General features: G+C 38.0%; 1 protein-coding gene across 1 annotated transcript; it reads left to right on the top strand.

Moving 5' to 3' along the window:
• The first annotated feature begins 1,680 nt into the window (after positions 1 to 1,680).
• On the top strand, positions 1,681 to 16,824 carry rp1l1a (rp1 like 1a). The gene is made up of 4 exons (XM_016440689.1): positions 1,681 to 1,944; positions 7,634 to 8,297; positions 9,350 to 9,527; positions 9,812 to 16,824. The coding sequence occupies exons 2-4, from the start codon at positions 7,656 to 7,658 to the stop codon at positions 16,555 to 16,557; spliced, it is 7,566 nt and encodes a 2,521-aa protein (XP_016296175.1). The 5' UTR covers positions 1,681 to 1,944; positions 7,634 to 7,655; the 3' UTR covers positions 16,558 to 16,824.
• The last annotated feature ends 236 nt before the right edge of the window (positions 16,825 to 17,060 follow it).

Below are 17,060 nucleotides of genomic sequence, written 5' to 3'. Positions count from 1 at the left end.
TGCTTTAATTGCGTTAAATTATTTTAACGCGTTAAGGATTGTAAAATTAATCGCATGCTTTAACACGTTAACGATGACAGCCCTAATCCCTATATATTTATATATATTAACAAAATATATGATCAGTTTGGAGAGTATCCACTGAACGTAAACAGCGTATGCTGTTCTGTGTCAGCCGCACCACACGGATACGTTGTTTTCGTTCAAATCAAAGCGTAAATAAATGTAGAATACGTATCCGTGTGGTACGGCTGACGCAGAACAGCATACGGTTTAGGTTCAGTGGATACTCTCCAAAATGGCGCTACGGTGACGCGGAGGAGACGAATTGTTGAATAAAGTCGTTATTTTTGTTTTCTTTGCGTACAAAACGTATTCTCGTAGCTTTGTAAAATTACAGTTGAACCCCTGATGTCACATGGATTATTTTACCGATTTCCTTGCTACGTTTCTGGACCTTGATCGTGTTACTTACATTGCTGTCTATGGAGGGTCAGAGAGCTCTCAAAATGCATCAAAAATATCTTAATTTGTGTTCCGAAAATGACTGGAGGTCTTACGGGTTTAGAACGACATCAGGGTGAGTAATTAATGACAAAATAAAGCAATAAGCCCCAGGAAGCCGTGGTTTACAGTGAATTTATAACGGCTAACGGGCGTTGTTAGGTACGACGCTAAGCAGAGTGCACAACCCCCTTAGCTGTTATAAATTCACTGTAAACCACGGCTTCACGGGGCTTATTGCTTTTATAAAACTGTTATTCCATATACGTAGTAAGGTTTCACAAAATAAAACAGAGCAAATAAAGTGTAATGATATTAATAAAAACATTATTCTTCCGCTAAACAATGTAGTTCCTCAGAAACAGTTGTGGTTCCAACAAAGTGGTTGCTGAGCAACACAAAAATGTAAACAAAGGTGTGTGTTTGTAGAGTAATTTACAACAGCTTTCGAACTTGGCTCAACCAATCAGAATCAAGGACCGGAACTCTCCGTTTTATAATTTTCATTTTGGGGTGGAGTAACCCTTTAAGGATATTATTGTGCTTAATATTAATATTTAATTCTTAAATTTTAATATTTAATTCTCTCTCTCTTTTTCTCTCTCTCTGTATAAATATAGTATAAAAGTGTCTCTCTCTATCATTTAAATTAATAATAAAAATCACAATAATAATAATGTTATTTTATTTTAATAATAAAGTACATTTCCAACGCTATTTTATTAATGTGTAATAATTTTATTCATATTTTATTATATATAATCTTAATAATGAATAATAGTTATTGTAATTAATCATAATATTATTTGATATTATGCTAAGAACAATATTTGGTTTGATTATAATATGAAGAATTGCGTAAATTGCATACTATATTTGCCCCCATAATAATTGTTTGATAATAATATTAGATCTGGTTTCATAATATTAAGAAAAATGACTAACATAACGTAGGTCTACATATACGCAGTATAACTTTTTGTTGGTTTATAGTTTTCTTTTTGTGTTTTTTATGCCTAAATCAAGTACAACAGGTTGCTTTTGGAGATCTAAGAGTTAAATCGCTCTGGCACAGATGGTCACACAGTATAATCCTCTTTCAGAGGAGTCCCACTTCTTCTCCTCCTCCTCCTCCTCCTCCTCTCTGGATGAAGGTCTGCCTGTGATAATTAGCCTAATGGAATGAATGAGTGTGGAAAGACAATATGCAGCTGTGGCACATCCGTGGCTCATCATCGTGGGTGGAAAGTGACACTCCTCACAGGAGGCAACGCCATGATTTCAAACACTGTGTCTGTTTCGTCCGGAGGAAGGAGCGCTGCTTATTGTGAGAAAACCTGTTGGATTCTCTAACTGGATTACATCAGAAATATTGTCAAAGTTTGGAGGTTTGGTGTTGGAGGATTTGGCAGCCGAGGAGAATGAATCTGTGCCTGCAGGGTAAGCTGGTGTGTGGAATTAGGACAGAGCATCAAGATGGTTCTGTTTGGCTAATAAAAAGGCCTGTTTTTCAATTGTTTTTAGTGGAATATGTAGTCTGTGCATTGGTTAAGTAACAGATCAAAGCTAAAATGAAAGAATGTGAATATAGATTACAGGCTAAAGTATTTATTTGTGTGAGAGCTGTCAATGCAACTGTTTTCTTTATGAAATAATTATTGGTTTCTGTAATGATGTTGAGTACTGCCAGATGAACAGATATATTCTTTGAATGTCAAACTTAGCAGTGTTACAAATCATGTGAGGTTTGTTGTCTTTGTCTCTAGCATTTTAAAGCATTTCTTGTTTTCATATTTTACAGTTCTCATTTCAGACTTTCACGCCTCACTTGAAAAACAGACAAAACATTTTCAAGGACATGGGTTTTTTTCTGTTCAAACGTGACTAATATCTAGCAGCTCTGACTAACATGGGTGCTGTTAAGTGCATTAAGTAAGCATTAATGATCTTGGTCAGCATTGGATAGTCAGCATTATGGAAATCATTTGACACTTTTTTTAAGTGCTATGCTAATTATTCTTTTTTATTTTCAAACAATGGAAGCTTGTTTCTACCTGGGGCCTGTTTCATGAAACAAGTTTACCAAATAAGCCAGGTTTATTTCATTTAGTCTGGGATGGTCCTGGGAAATGTGCAGGCAAATCCAATCGTTCACTGTCCCGTGTGATTTATGCAGTGTGCTGAGAAGCTATCTGGTCAGTGGAACACGTGTAAACCTGCAGATCTGTGCTTCAGCTCTGCGCTACAGGTTTTAGCCACACATGGACGCACGTAAGTGGCCTATTATTCAGCCAGACACCATTAGAAAGAGGTCTCAGTGATTTACTGCACACTGCAAAAAAGTGAAACAACTGTGTTGTTTATTGAAAGTGCATTTTTATATTGTCTAATGGGAAATAAAGGGTTCTGGTTTAAACCAGGGGCCTGTTTCATAAAAAAGTTTACCAAATAGGCCAGGTTTATTTCAGTTAGTCTGACTTATTGTCAGCTGATTTGGTTCAAAATAAGTCAGACTAACTGAAATAAGCCTGGTAAACTTGGTAAACTTGTTTTATGAAATAGCCCCTTGGATGATGATGGTGATAATAATAATAATAATAATAATAATAATAATAATAATAATAATAATGAAGGTAATTGCAACTTTTTTTATCTTCAGTTCAGACTTTTTTCTTAGAGTTTGAGTTTATATTGCAATTCTGATTTTGTATCTCAGTTTTTCTTAGAACTGCGAGTTTATATCTCACAATTCTGAGTTTATATTTTGCAATTCTTTGTTTATATTTCGCAATTCAGACTTTTTTCTCAGAATTTCGACTCGCAATTCTGACTTTGAGTTTGTCACAATTCTGAGTTTAGGCTATATCACAATTCAGACTTTTCTTAGAATTGCAAGTTTATTCATCACAATTCTGAGTTTATATTTTGCAACTCCAATTTTATATCATTCAGATTTTTTTTTATTAAAACTGTGACTCTATATCATGCAATTATGAGTTTATCTCATAATTCACTTTTTTCTTATCTTATCTTATAGTTTATTCCTCACAATTTTGACTTTTATTCTCAGAATTTGAATTTATATCTCACAATACTGAGTTTATATTTTGCAACTCTGATTTTATATCTCGCAATTCAGACTTTTTTCTCAGAATTTCGACTATCTCGCAATTCTGACTTTGAGTTTGTCACAATTCTGAGTATATATTATATATATTACCGGTATATCTCACAATTTGTTTTTCTCAGAATCACGAGCCATTCTAATTTTATATCTCAAAATTCAGACTTTGTTTTTAAATAGCAACTTTATATCTCACAATTCTGAATGTATCTCTCAATTCAGACTTTTTCTTAGAATTTGAGTTTATATCTCACAATTCTGTTTTTATCTCACAAATAATTTTTTTCTTAAAATAGCAACTTTATATCTCACATTTCTGAGTTTAGGCTATATCACAATTCAGACTATTTTCTTAGAATTGCGAGTTTATTCCTCACAATTCTGAGTTTATATTTTGCATCTCCAATTTTATATCTCACAATTCAAACTTTTTTTTAATTAAAACTGTTACTTTATATCATGCAATTATGAGTTTATCTCATAATTCACTTTTTTCTTAGAATTGCAACTTTATCTCAGAATTCTGAGTTTATTCCTCGCAATTCTGACACAATTCTGAGTTTATATTTTGCAGCTCTGATTTTATATCTCGCAATTCAGACTTACTTCTTATAATTGCAACTTTATATCTCACAATTTTGAGTTTTATTCTCATAGTTCTGAGATAAGAAGTCAAAACTGTAAAATATAATCTTGAAAAAAGTTGAAATTACAAGAGAAAAAGTCACAATTACCTTTTTTTTTATTCTGTGGCTGACACAGGCTTCCATACTGAACAGATGTATATTTGTATTTCAGAGCTGTTAAAGCTGTTGCGAGTCTCCTACCTCTTCTCACACGTATCCCATGAGTCTCAAACAATCTTCCCTCAGTCTCAGTGATCTGACAGTGTTGTGTTGCAGGTTTCTCCCAGTGGGCTGCCAAGATCTCAGTTACTAATTGTGGAAATCATGTGTAGCACTTTCAACTGTTAATTCAGCCTTTAGAGATTTATAATTAGTGTCAAATATATGTACACCTCTCAGAGATGTTTAGTAATTAATTATTTCTAATTAAATGGGGTTTGTGCTTGGTGTGCCATTAAAAGAATGGGATTAAACACAGAACCTACAAGCATCCGTATTAATGTTCCTTCAGCTAGTGGTTAATAGTGGGTCAGTTAAGAGTACGAGGATGTGCTGTCTTTTCCTGAGATTACAGTAAGCCTGTACTTTGGCAGTACAGTACTAGAGCGAGCAACAGTCAGTGTTATCACAAGTTTATGTAAAATTTACCATCAATTACTGAGTTAAAATTGCTTCTCCGCCAATTTTTTCAGTGTACAAATAAAAAAAAATTCATGAAATACTCACTTGTTTTAATTGAAAAGTGTAAGGTAACAATATGGCACTGCAGGATTCAGAGAGAATAAGCAGCCATTCACTGAAGGCCCTGTTCACGTTCACTTTCATCTCAAGGTGCCCTTAGAAACTGCATATAAATCAATACGAATGAAGTACCAGGCAGATATTATAGAGACAATGACTTTCCAGTAAGGAAGGTTCACAGAAAATATTCACTATTAAATACATTTTTCTATGAACAGTTCAAGTCTTCTAATGTTGTAATTACAGATACTAATACTATATTTAAGTTATGACATGTACGTCATATCTGAGTGAATTTCAAAGAGCATGCCATGAAAACATCAGAATTATATTTCACCCCCAAAAATAATGGAAAAAATAAAAATATAATAATATTTGTTATAATATGAAAATATAAATTAATATAATATAATATATACATCTAATTTAGTTATGAAATTATGTAATTGTTTTATAATTATTAAATTACATCACATAATTTTTTATATTTTGTGACCTGGACAAGTTTTCAAGGTCATGTCAAATTTATTTGTATAGTGCTTTTAACAATACATAATCCCAAAGCATCATGATGATAATGTTTAAAATATCATCATGCCTTATAGTCACATTTAGCAGAGCTGGGTGTTGCATTTTGCAGAGATATAAACAGTCAAGCAGTTGAGATTTGCTATACAGTGTTTATATATTGCTTTACATGACTATATTGTATGTATGTGGATAAAATTTTATAAAGATAAAGACATATATGATATATCCAACTTTATATAAAGAGCTGAGTGACAATATAGTTACAATTTGAGATGATACAAACACTCAAGCAGTTGAGATTAGCCATATAGTATTTATATATTGCTTTACATGAGTCTACTGTATGTCTGTGAAAAAAATAAAGAATATACTATATATACTATATGGGGACCCAGATACAAGCATTAGAGAACTGGAGTGAATTTGACAGCAAGTGTATTTTCAGTCTGTGTGTTTGGTGCATCACTGTTTCAATGACATGTTTGTAGAATATACACAAACCAGCCTGTCATCAGGGGTCAGAAAGCAGACGTCTCGTAGCTCTGCGCAGCTCTGTTCATGCAATCCTGGTGTCGCTGTCATGTGTCTAACGCTTCCCTAGAGTTCAGTCAAATCTCAAGATGATTAAAGAAGCTTTTTGTTCTATCCTTAGCCGCCAAAGGCTCTGATTAGTGGCCAGACTGTTTGTGGGAGGGCTTGTGAACTTGCTTCCCTGCAGCATTTGTGTGCTTGGATGCTGCCTGGAACATTGCTCTGTATAGTCCGATTTTTTTTTCTTTTTCACATTTTGTACAGTTGTACTTTTTTTTTTTTTAGCATCAGATATGATAATGTATTCTGTAAACGTAAGTATGTTGTTTATATTATATATACTTTATATACTGTTGTTTTTATATTGAGCTGAGATACTGCTGAAATAATGCTATTTTAATTGTTTAAACAAATTTTTTTTATTATTCACAAGGCGAATTGTTCAGTGAAAACATGCTTGATGCAGTAGGCTTTTGTGGTCAAATATGGATTGTTTATTTAAATTTTATACAAATAGAATTAGAACATTGCATATGTCAAGATACACTATGTAATTTCATTCAGTTTGGACTGTCATGAAATGATTTTGTGCATTTTGTATTTAAATTCAACTACCTTATTTTTTCATAAGGTATCTGATTGTAAGAAAAACAACTTTAGTCTCAGTTTAATACACATAAAATTATTTCATTTGCAAACTTTGCTCAGAGATCATGCTCTTGAACTTCTTTAAATGTTAGATTAAAGTGCCTATTAAGGACTAAGAACTAAATGCAATTTAAACTAGTCTGTAATTGTTTCCCGAAGAGCATGAGATTAATCTCTGGACTGGGTTGCTTACACATTTAAATGGCAGTATAATACAAGTACACTGAAAAGTTGGTATGATTGCAGTTTTCATCACAATATCTGTTTTCTGTAATACCATGATGTTCTTTGGAGTACCATGTCAATACCATTGTTCACTGTATGAATATGCCACTCATACAGTACCATGGTACTCCCATCAGTATAAGGATGCACGTCAGAGACATTCATAACATAAATGTTGTATCTATATGTTTTTCCACCTCTGGTTATATCTAATTAAATGATCAAATAGTGATATTTCTATATCTTTGATTGAGAGTTTGAAGACTTAATACCTGTCTTAGCTTGAGTTACCTGACATGTTTGAGGCTTAATCTTGGTGTTCTGTTCCTATGAGAAAATATTTTTCAGGGTTGCTCCAACACGAGGCTCGGAGATCTCAATCTCAATTGTCAGAATTAGCAGAAATAAATATAGAAACAACTGTGAAACTATGACGCTATGAAATGAATATGGATGGCAGATGATTTGATCTTAGAAGAGTTTGATGAGTTTTGATGATAGTATTCTGATTACAATACAGACTGTGGTTTCTTGGCAGATTTGAGGGCAATTAAACTACAGCAGACTCATTACTAGAGTCTCCATTTAATGTAATTTCTTTGTAAATTCATATTTTATGAAGATTGTTTCTGGGTTTGAATTTTGAAATCTGTGTTGATTGTGAGTTTCAATGTCATTCACATTTCCAAACTTCCCTCCGCAGCTTGAATTGACGTGGAGGAAAGATGCAGAGGACGACCCAAGGCTCCTTCGATGCCAATACCCATTTTCAGAATGAACCTCATCAGTTTCCTCATCCTCCAGCATCGTCCTTTGGCTCCAGCGTGACTGCGGCCAGCCCAGCCAAGAGAATTAACTTCTACAAGAGTGGCGACGCTCAGTTCAAAGGCATCAAGATGGCCATCCATAAGCGCAGCTTCAGATGCTTTGATGCCCTATTGGATGACCTTTCCCAAAAGGTTCCTCTACCTTTTGGTGTGCGTACCATCACGACCCCCAGGGGGACCCACAGCATTAAACATTTAGAGCAGTTAGAGGACGGAGGCTGTTACCTGTGCTCTGACCGCCGCTACGTTAAGCCAATCAACATGGAAGCTGCAGGGAAGAGGCCGGCGGTCTGGCACCATCACAGTCACGCGCATAACCCTCGCCGCAAGCCCTCCCGACCTGAGGAGCCCCCCTCAGGACATCAGCACCACCATCGGCACCCCAAAAGGATTGTTCTGGTAAAAAACAATGACCCTACTGTTAGGCGATCCATCATTCTGAGCAGACGAACCGCTCGGAGTCTTCGCGTCTTCATGGACGAGATTTCAGAACTCATGCAGTGTCATGTCAAGAAACTCTACACTCTGGAGGGATGTAAGGTCAGGGAGGATTTCATTTCTTCAACCATTCTTTAATTTGCCAGGTCAAGTATTTTAGGAAGCAGATGTCAGTTCAGGACAGAGCTGAAGGCCCTGGGAAAATAGTTGTGCTAGCTACTAATCTAATATGCATCTTAAAGAGATGGTTCACCCCCCAAAATAAAACCTTAATTCACCCTCATGTTATTCCCAACACATACGATTTTCCTTCTGTAAAACACAAAAGGAGAAATTTAAGTATGGACCAAAAAGCACCATAAAAATTATCCATATGATTTGTATTTGTAGGAACCGAGTAAAATTTGTTATAAAAAGTCACTTCTTTACTCAAATATACTTGCCCTCCACCATTGCTCTAAAATTTCCTTCATGCATGTAAATTTTCAGGATTTGCAAACAACAACACCAATTGCCAATGATTGCTGCGTATCTCATAACCAAACGTTCGAATCTGTGCATGCACTATTTGATCACTATTGGGCAAGATTTGATTCAAGATTTGTGAATAACACATTTTTATAACAAATATTATGTATTTTTTGTTCATTTTGGAATTTGACAGCATGCAATGCTTTCTTAGTATAGAAAAGAGCATTCTGCTGAATATCTCCTTTTATGGTCCATGTAAGTCATTTGAAGAAAATATCAAGAAGATGAGTACATGATGCCTGAATTCTCATTACTGGTTGAACTAGTTCTTTAAATACTATGTAAAATCTGTGTTTAATTAATTGATTTACATATTTAAGGTTAATTCAGGATCATTGAGCCATTTTTATCCAGTCATCTCGGTGATAAAAGGTGGCCCAATTTACCTGAATTCACCCTACATTGCAGCAAACCATTATGTTTGAGTTTTGATGATTTAGGGGTTCTCAATGCTAAAATGTGTCCATTAGTGCAACCAGGTTAAGCGTTTTAAATCAGTCAATTATGAGGTTACATTATAGTCAGGATGTTGTTAAAAGGTTTGATGTTAAACGTTTTTATCTCTGACTGGATTTGACATGTTATATGACTTTTGTCTTATGTTTATTCACTGCTCTCCTTAGATTGGCAATATTCAGAGTCTGATGCAGTGTCCTAATGTGCTGGTCTGTGTGGGTCGAGAGCCCTTCAGGCCGCTGCTCATGGAAAGCTTGAAGAAGCTCTCAGACGAAAAGCTTCCAGGAATGGGCACAAGGTCTCACTCCAGTGTCTGCAGTGAAGGCCATGAAAGCAAAAAGAATGGTAAATGTTTTCTTTTATTGTGTACACACTTCAAGTTAAGTACCGTTTACATTCATTTGTTTTAGGTGAGTCATTATAGTGATTAACTAACCATCTACCCAACCCACGTGTCTCTAATAATAGACTGAAGATGAAACAACCATTTACCACCAACTCAAATGCAGTTAATTTATTGTAGGGGTTGGTGAATCAAGAGCCTCTTTCAAATGTTGTTTGCATGTTGAAAATATGTTATTATCCTTAATAAAATTATATATCTGTTTTTTATGATTTTGTTTTAACAGTTAACTTTGGCCTGGAGACAAAGAAAAGCATTATCCATCCACGATCAGACTCCAGTAATAGATCTACAAGATTCTCTCTTTCTTCAGAAAAGTCCTATCAAAATGGAATATGCGTGACACCAGGACAGTCCGGTTGCATCAGCAACTGTCCTTATGTTAAAGAAGTTGTAGTGAACGATGACATTGAGAAAAGAGTGCTTGTTAACAAAGACGGCAGCGTTTCTGTGGAGATGAAGGTTCGCTTTCGGCTGTACAACGATGAGACTCTTCAGTGGTCCACCGAGATCAAGAAGTCATCAGTGAAAGTGAACGACTCTGGCTCTGTGAAAGATGCAGATTATCTTCAATCTAAAGCTGAGTTTTCAGACCCAGACTCCATATTTGCATCAGAGACTGATGAAGCCTTTGCAACAAAGCTGCATCAGAAGCATATCGAGGAAACACTTGGTCAGAACTGTTGCAGTCACTGCCAAGAGTACGACATCTGGAAAAACCCCATGCACAAAGAACCGAGGGCCTGTAAATCACCTAGTTCCAGTGCATCGTCTCACAAAGTTGTACACAAAAAGTCATCAGTGGATAGTACACGCACAATTTCTTGTTCCAGCGGCGAGTACACTGAGCATGTGGTGGAAAAGGCCTTGTGCGTTCAGCAGACAATGGAGGAAGGAGACACTAGAGTAGAATACTGTGCAATAAGTAGTTGCTGCAATCGAGGTGAAGTATCATCTGTTGGCGTCATGTCAAAGAGCAAGAGATCTTGTGAGGACGACTGTGAGAGTCACGCTAAAACTAAATATTCTCATATGGAACCTAAAATCTCTCCGAGGGAAGATCAGGATGATGATTATGATGATCTGCCTCCAAGCGTCTCAAGAGCATCACACTGGTCTCAAAGTGACCATCTTGAGAGTGATGCTCAACCCAAATGTGTTCATTGTTGTGTCTACCAGTCTTCACCAACATCTTATTTGTCCCCCAGACCTCCAAGTAAAGAATCAAGCAGTGCTGTTCACTCACTTAAGCTCAAAAAGTATAAAACCACTTTTGCAGCACCAGCAGAGCCAGATGGGATGAGTATGACATCTCCGATTTCAAAAGTGTCCTCCAGGTCACATCCTTGTCAGTGTGGAAACATAACCCCAAGTTCAGTTGCATCTGGTAGGCAGCACGGGCCTGAGGGAGGGGCTTGTAATACAAATTCCAGACATAGCCAAGCGCCATGTAAATCTAGAGGTCAAGCAAACACCCCTGGATCCGATGCATCCGATGCTCTGAAGATATGTGACGAAGATGCTGCAAACAGATCTTTAAGTGCCACATCAGGTGTGTCGAAACCATCTGGCGAGTCTGGTGTATGTTCATGCTGTGGTGAGCATAAAAGATTTAATGGGAATCCAGAGGGGAGCGAAGCAGAGAAAGCTGATTCCATAATGTCAAAGTCAAACAAATCTGCTGCATCCACTTCAAATGCTCATGAAAACTGTGAACCAGTTAATAATATGTCAGAAGGGGAAGCCACTCGTGAACGCTCTGAGTCTGCACTGTCTAAAAATTCAAATGCCTCTTTTACTTCAAAACTCTCAAAAAAATCCAACTGCTCTGCACATGAAATGTGTTCTGTTGGGAAATCATCAAAATCTGAACATAATGAAGCAGAAAGTGTTGAAGAAAGAACCAAAAGTGCCACACCAGTAAGGTCAGTCGGGTCAGACTGCATTGTTTCAGAGAGAGAGCCCACACCAGCCTTGGAAATGGATAAAGCTGAAGAAAAAAGCCAAGAAAGAGCTGTCAGCCCAATGTCAGCCCGTTCAAATTTATCAGCTGCATCGAGGACATCCCACAAATCAAAGTCTCAACATTCAGAGAATGCTAAAATGCCTAGATCTTGTAGTCCAAATGATTTAGAGGAAGTGCCATCAAACTTATTTAATTCTCAGGGTGATATATCAGAAAGTGCTGCTACTCAGAGTCATACTACAACAGATAATCATTGTGGACAAGACACAGAGTTTCCTCAAGAAGTGAGATCAGCTAGTGCCATGTCTAATAAATCAAACCGAACTTCTGAACATCCGTCACATGCATCAGAGCAAACAACTAAGTCTGTCAAATCTTGTTGCGACTTACAAGAAAAGGCCACTCAAAATGCCAGCAGTCCTGATGTTCAGTGTGAGCCGGAAACTGAGGTAATCACTGAAGGAAGACTATGCAGTCCACTGTCCAACTGCTCCAAAATATCTGTGAAGTCACATGCATCCTCAAAGAATTCACACGCAGAGTCTAAATCTAAGGAAAGAGTTCCTAGTGCAATGTCTGTTAAAACAAACACATCTAAAGGATCTTGTAGGTGCCGCAAATCAAACCACAATGTTCCAGAAACCACAGTTTCCTCAGAACCAATTGATACAACACCTAATGAATGTGCAACTCCAAAAAATGAGTCAAACAGGGCCACCAGCGCAATGTCTCAGACCTCAGAAAAGTCTAATGCCTGCTTTGAAAGATCTGTCAAATCCACTGCACAGAGCATTGTATCTCAGGAAGTGGAGAATGGCAAAGACATGACACAGAATGCCTTAACTGTGACCTCTCCATTGCCTAGGTCAAAGAGGTCCCCATCTCCTAGGTCAAAGAGGTCTCCATCTCCTATATCAACCCACAACACTGAAATTAAGAAAACTGAGAGCAGAGCTCCAAGTGGGATGTCAGTAAGCTCTAATGTATCCTCACAATCCCAAAGATCCAGTAAATGTCATTGTCTCAACTCCTCAAGTGGTAATTTGAGAGAGAAAAAGACTAAGATGCTAAAAGAGGATACCAAAGATGAATCTGAGAGCTTGTCAGGAAAATCAAAACTGTCAGCTAAATCTCTTATAGATAACATTAAGTCTGCAGGCAACCAGTTTGATGAACCTCTAAGTCCTACATCAACAGCATCCGTTTCTCTTGGACTAGGAGAAGAGCACAATGGTGATGACTTTGATGAACGATCAACCAGTGGCATGTCAGCCACCACAGAGGAAGCTGGACACCAGTTAGAGAATGTAAATGGAGTGGATGCAGAGGAAAGGCCAAGGACAGAAACGTCTATGAACTCTGCAATTTCAGACAAATCCAAAAAGTCCCATCACAAGAACTGTAAGACTCCTGTTCAAGCTCTCTCACCTGTCTCAGCTGAAAGCATCATGTCAGCAGAACTCAAGAAAAGCATGTCGGGAAGCCAGTTAAATGAAAACAATATCAGAGTGCCCTCCACTTTGTCACTGTCGTCTTCACGAAGTAAGTCACCCTCGAGAGTTTCACAGGGAAGTGCTAAAAATACAGCTAGGAAAGACAGAGATTGTGAAGCTGTCAACAACACCAACCATGCAGAAATGAATGAAACATCTTCAAAACATGACCAAAGTGAAAGAACCTCTGAAAAAGCTATGCCAGAAAGTGACCGTTTAAACTCTTCAAAAACATCTGAGCATTCGGTGAAGTTCAAAAATGGGCACAGTGCTAAAAAGAGTGATAGATCTAAATGTAAAAGATCTAAATGTTCTTCCCAGTGTTTGGAAATAAATGGACTGAATATAAAATATAATGGAGACAATGATGGTGCCTTGTCATCCGCATCAGACAGAAGATCTATGAAAAATGATGCATCCAGGCGAAATTCAGCAGGGATGTCTAATATTTCCCAAAATTGTGTAAGTCTAGCACAAGAGATCCCAAACAAGAATAAAGCATTATTCAAGCACCCTGGTTCCTCAAGTGACAGTGTTTTATCTCGGGCACTTTCAGCAGCAGATCTGTTAAAAGAGATTGTCGGCAATGCAAGACCAGTCAGCAGAGGATCAAAGTCAGTTGCCTCCAGCAAAAATATCGACAAGGTAGAAAATAAAAGCCAGAAAAGCAGCAGGAGCAAACACAGCAAAGTCAGCATCTCATCGGAGTGCAACAACAAGGAGCTGATGCCGTCATGCTTACCGAACGCTTCCCCTACAGAAATTGTGAATGACTGGCTTAGGAACATTCCCATTGATGGCCATGTTTATGAAATGGATGTCGAACTCACTGAAGATATGACCTTGACTCAAGGTGGTGAGGACACTTCTCAAAGAGACAAAGTTGAGGCACCAGAAAGCATAATAGAGGTTGAGAAACCTCACGATGATCAAGCAGGTGAGAATCCTATTCAGCAGGAGACTAATGACATTTGTGTTGAGACAGAGTTGTGCGACGAAAGAGCACAATTGGAAGTAAGTACTATAGATCCCAACCCCAAAGCATTAATTAAACAAGACAGTTTGCAAAAGCAACATCATTCTTCGGTTCAGGTCATGAAGGTTTTACTGGGTCCAAAACTAGACCGATCCAATAGTTTACCTGGGGTCTCCCCTGTATATGGCAGAAAATTAAGCCAGTCTGCTCAAGGGCTGTTGGACTGCCTTGCAAACTTACGATTGATTGACTCAGACTCTAAAAATGAAAAGCATCATAAATATAATGAAGTTATGATGCTCCTACAGTCGCTCTGGCTCCAAAAGCCCTCTGAGGATGAGCAGAAAAGCCAGAACGCAAATGAACACCCCTCCGCTGAAGATGAATTTAACCCACGGTCTTCATCTGGGGTTGATGTTAGCAGCGGCTCCACCGGCTCCGTTAAAGATAGCATGAATGGCATATTAGAAAAAATAGAGACTGTACAAGGCACAATACCACCAATTGCCAAACGAGAGGGCTCACTGCAAGATAAAGATGAAGAAGATCAGGTAAAATCTACAGCTCAAGCATGCGAATGTTTAGATCCATCCAAAGTCCCCTCAGATCCAGTAACTCCAGACACTGCAGAGCGAGTCCTGGGGAGTCCAGTAAATACACAACTGGATGATGACCAAGAAAATGGTGCATTGCAAGAAGACGATGTTGAAAGCAGTGAGAATAAGAATGAATCAGATCAAACGCCACTAACAACCTCTTACAAGAGCTCTGGGAATGAGAGTAATACTATGAAATCTCAAGAAAATACAAGCTCAGGAACTCCACCGTCTGTTCAGAGAGCTCCGCTTACTAAAAGGGTTTCACAAGACCCAGATCCCGTTTGGGTGCTGAGCTTATTAAACAAGCTAGAAAAGCAGTTCATGTTACATTACGCAGATGCCATGGCGGAGTTCAAAGTGAGGTGGGATTTGGATGACAATGAGATGCTCGACAAGATGATAACTGAGCTGAAAGAGGAAGTACACAAAAGGATCCAATCGAGTATTAACCGAGAACTGAAAAAAATCCAAAGCCGGGCTGGCAGGGGTCCGAGACCTCCGGGAAATACTCCATCGAGAGAGTCTACGGTCCAGACTGAGCAGCGACGCAAGCGTCTTCGGGTCATGCGCAATAAGTCCATCTTGTCAAGGAGTGACGAAAATTACACTGTGTCAGGAACCGAATACAGCGATCAGCGCAGTGACGATGAGTACTGCCCATGTGATGCATGCATGAAAAAGAAGATGACGTCCAGAACGGACCAACGAGCCCAGGCTTTGAGTTTGGCTCCAGTTATGATGGAATTTGATCTGCGGAAAATTTTGCAAATGAAAAAGGATCCAGCCCAACCTACAGAACCAAAAATGAAAGAACAACACTCTACCAACTTCACTTGTGCAGTTGAGAAAGAAGAGAACAACTTAGAAGTGGTTCATGAAGAGGTAGAGGAAGCGAATGAAAATACTAAAGACCATAAATTTGAGTCGGCAGATCAAGAGCCAGACGGTGTTGTCAATACAGTAGATGAAGGCAAAAATGCAGAAAACATCAAAGATGTAGACTTTGTAAACTCTGAGACAAGAGATCCAAATGAAGAGGAAGCAAATGACAAAAGAGATTCTGGTGAAGAACAGGTGGAAAATGAAGAAGGTGAGGATGTAAAAGAAGAAATGGTGGCAAATAGTAAGACAGATGCTGAGGAGGAAGAGGAAGTAGAGATTGTTGAGGATGAGACTGAAAAAGATACAGAAGAGGACTGCGAGAAGAAAGACAGTCCCAAGGGAGATGCAGCAAATGCAGAAAATAGTGATACGGCTGTGGAGGCGGAAAAAGAGGATGAGATGACAGAAACTGGTGAGGAAATCGAATCGGATGACAGGGAAGCAGAAACTGAGACTGGGAAAGAGAGTACAGAAGACAAGTCTGCAGAAGATGGAGGTGAATCTAATTCAAATAAAGACAATACACCTATTGAAGGTGAAACGTCAGATGAAACTCCAAATGACGAGTCCACCAGTGAGAAGAATGCTGATGGGAACCAGGATGGATCTGCAAAGAATGATGCCAATGAAGGTGGGACATCAGACACAGGACAGGACGAGGACCGGCCTGAAGAAAACTCCAAGGAGGTCATGAAATATCATGAAATGAACAAATGTAGCTCTGTTGAGGAAGATTTTGAGAAAGAAAAATCTGATGAAGCTGCTGTTGACAACTGGGAGAGCACAATACAGGTAGCGATACAGGTTACGAGAACGTCGGTGGAGTCTCAACCAGGATCCGTGGAGAACTGCATGAATCAGACAGCTAAACTGAAAGATCTTCAGAGTTTCATGGAGAGTGTTGAAAGTCAAGGAGATAGCATGGTTGTAATTACTAAACAACCAGTGTACAAAGAGCCACATGGAAACAAAAAGGACATGTGCAATGGCTTGACTGAATGGCAGGTGTCTCCTAAAATAAACAACAGGGCCAGTAAACAAAAGAAAGGACAATGATGTTATGGTGAACAATGAAGAATTGTAATCATTTGATATTCCCACATATAAAGCACTTTATTACTAATGTTACTTTAGATGGGACTTGGTTAATGATGATGTGAGATGATTAATCTCACTTCAAAGACATCTAAAGAGCTAAATAGAAACTTTTAAGATATTTCAAAACTGTATATTGTACGATTCTGTATATTTCCATGTAGTCAAGGTATTATTTTATTGAGTCTGTTAAAGGGGTCCTATTATGCTTTTTCACTTTTTCAACTTTAGTTAGTCTGTAATGTTGCTGTTTGAGCATAAAACAGATCTGCAAAGTTACAAAGCTTAAAGTCCACTTCAAAAGGAGATATTTTATTTAATAGAAATTACTTTTCAAAAACTACAATGAACGACTCGTTTGGACTACACCGCATATTTTCCGGGATTTGGATTTGTGATATCACAAATACCGACGGATGGGACGAGACCTGGTTGAGCTGCACTAGAGAAGGCAACGATTGTTA

This window comes from Sinocyclocheilus anshuiensis, unplaced genomic scaffold (genome assembly GCF_001515605.1).
Source record: "Sinocyclocheilus anshuiensis isolate Anshui unplaced genomic scaffold, SAMN03320099.WGS_v1.1 scaffold1561, whole genome shotgun sequence".
NCBI lineage: Eukaryota > Metazoa > Chordata > Actinopteri > Cypriniformes > Cyprinidae > Sinocyclocheilus > Sinocyclocheilus anshuiensis.
The sequence above is the reverse complement of the archived record's forward strand: the minus strand, read 5'-3'. Positions and strand labels throughout refer to the sequence as shown.

Coding starts and splice junctions, on each gene's coding strand:
- rp1l1a (XM_016440689.1), top strand. CDS start 7,656: ATGCAGAGGACGACCCAAGGCTCCTTCGATGCCAATACCCATTTTCAG. Junction 8,298..9,349: donor ACACTCTGGAGGGATGTAAG/GTCAGGGAGGAT, acceptor TGCTCTCCTTAG/ATTGGCAATATTCAGAGTCT. Junction 9,528..9,811: donor CCATGAAAGCAAAAAGAATG/GTAAATGTTTTC, acceptor TTGTTTTAACAG/TTAACTTTGGCCTGGAGACA.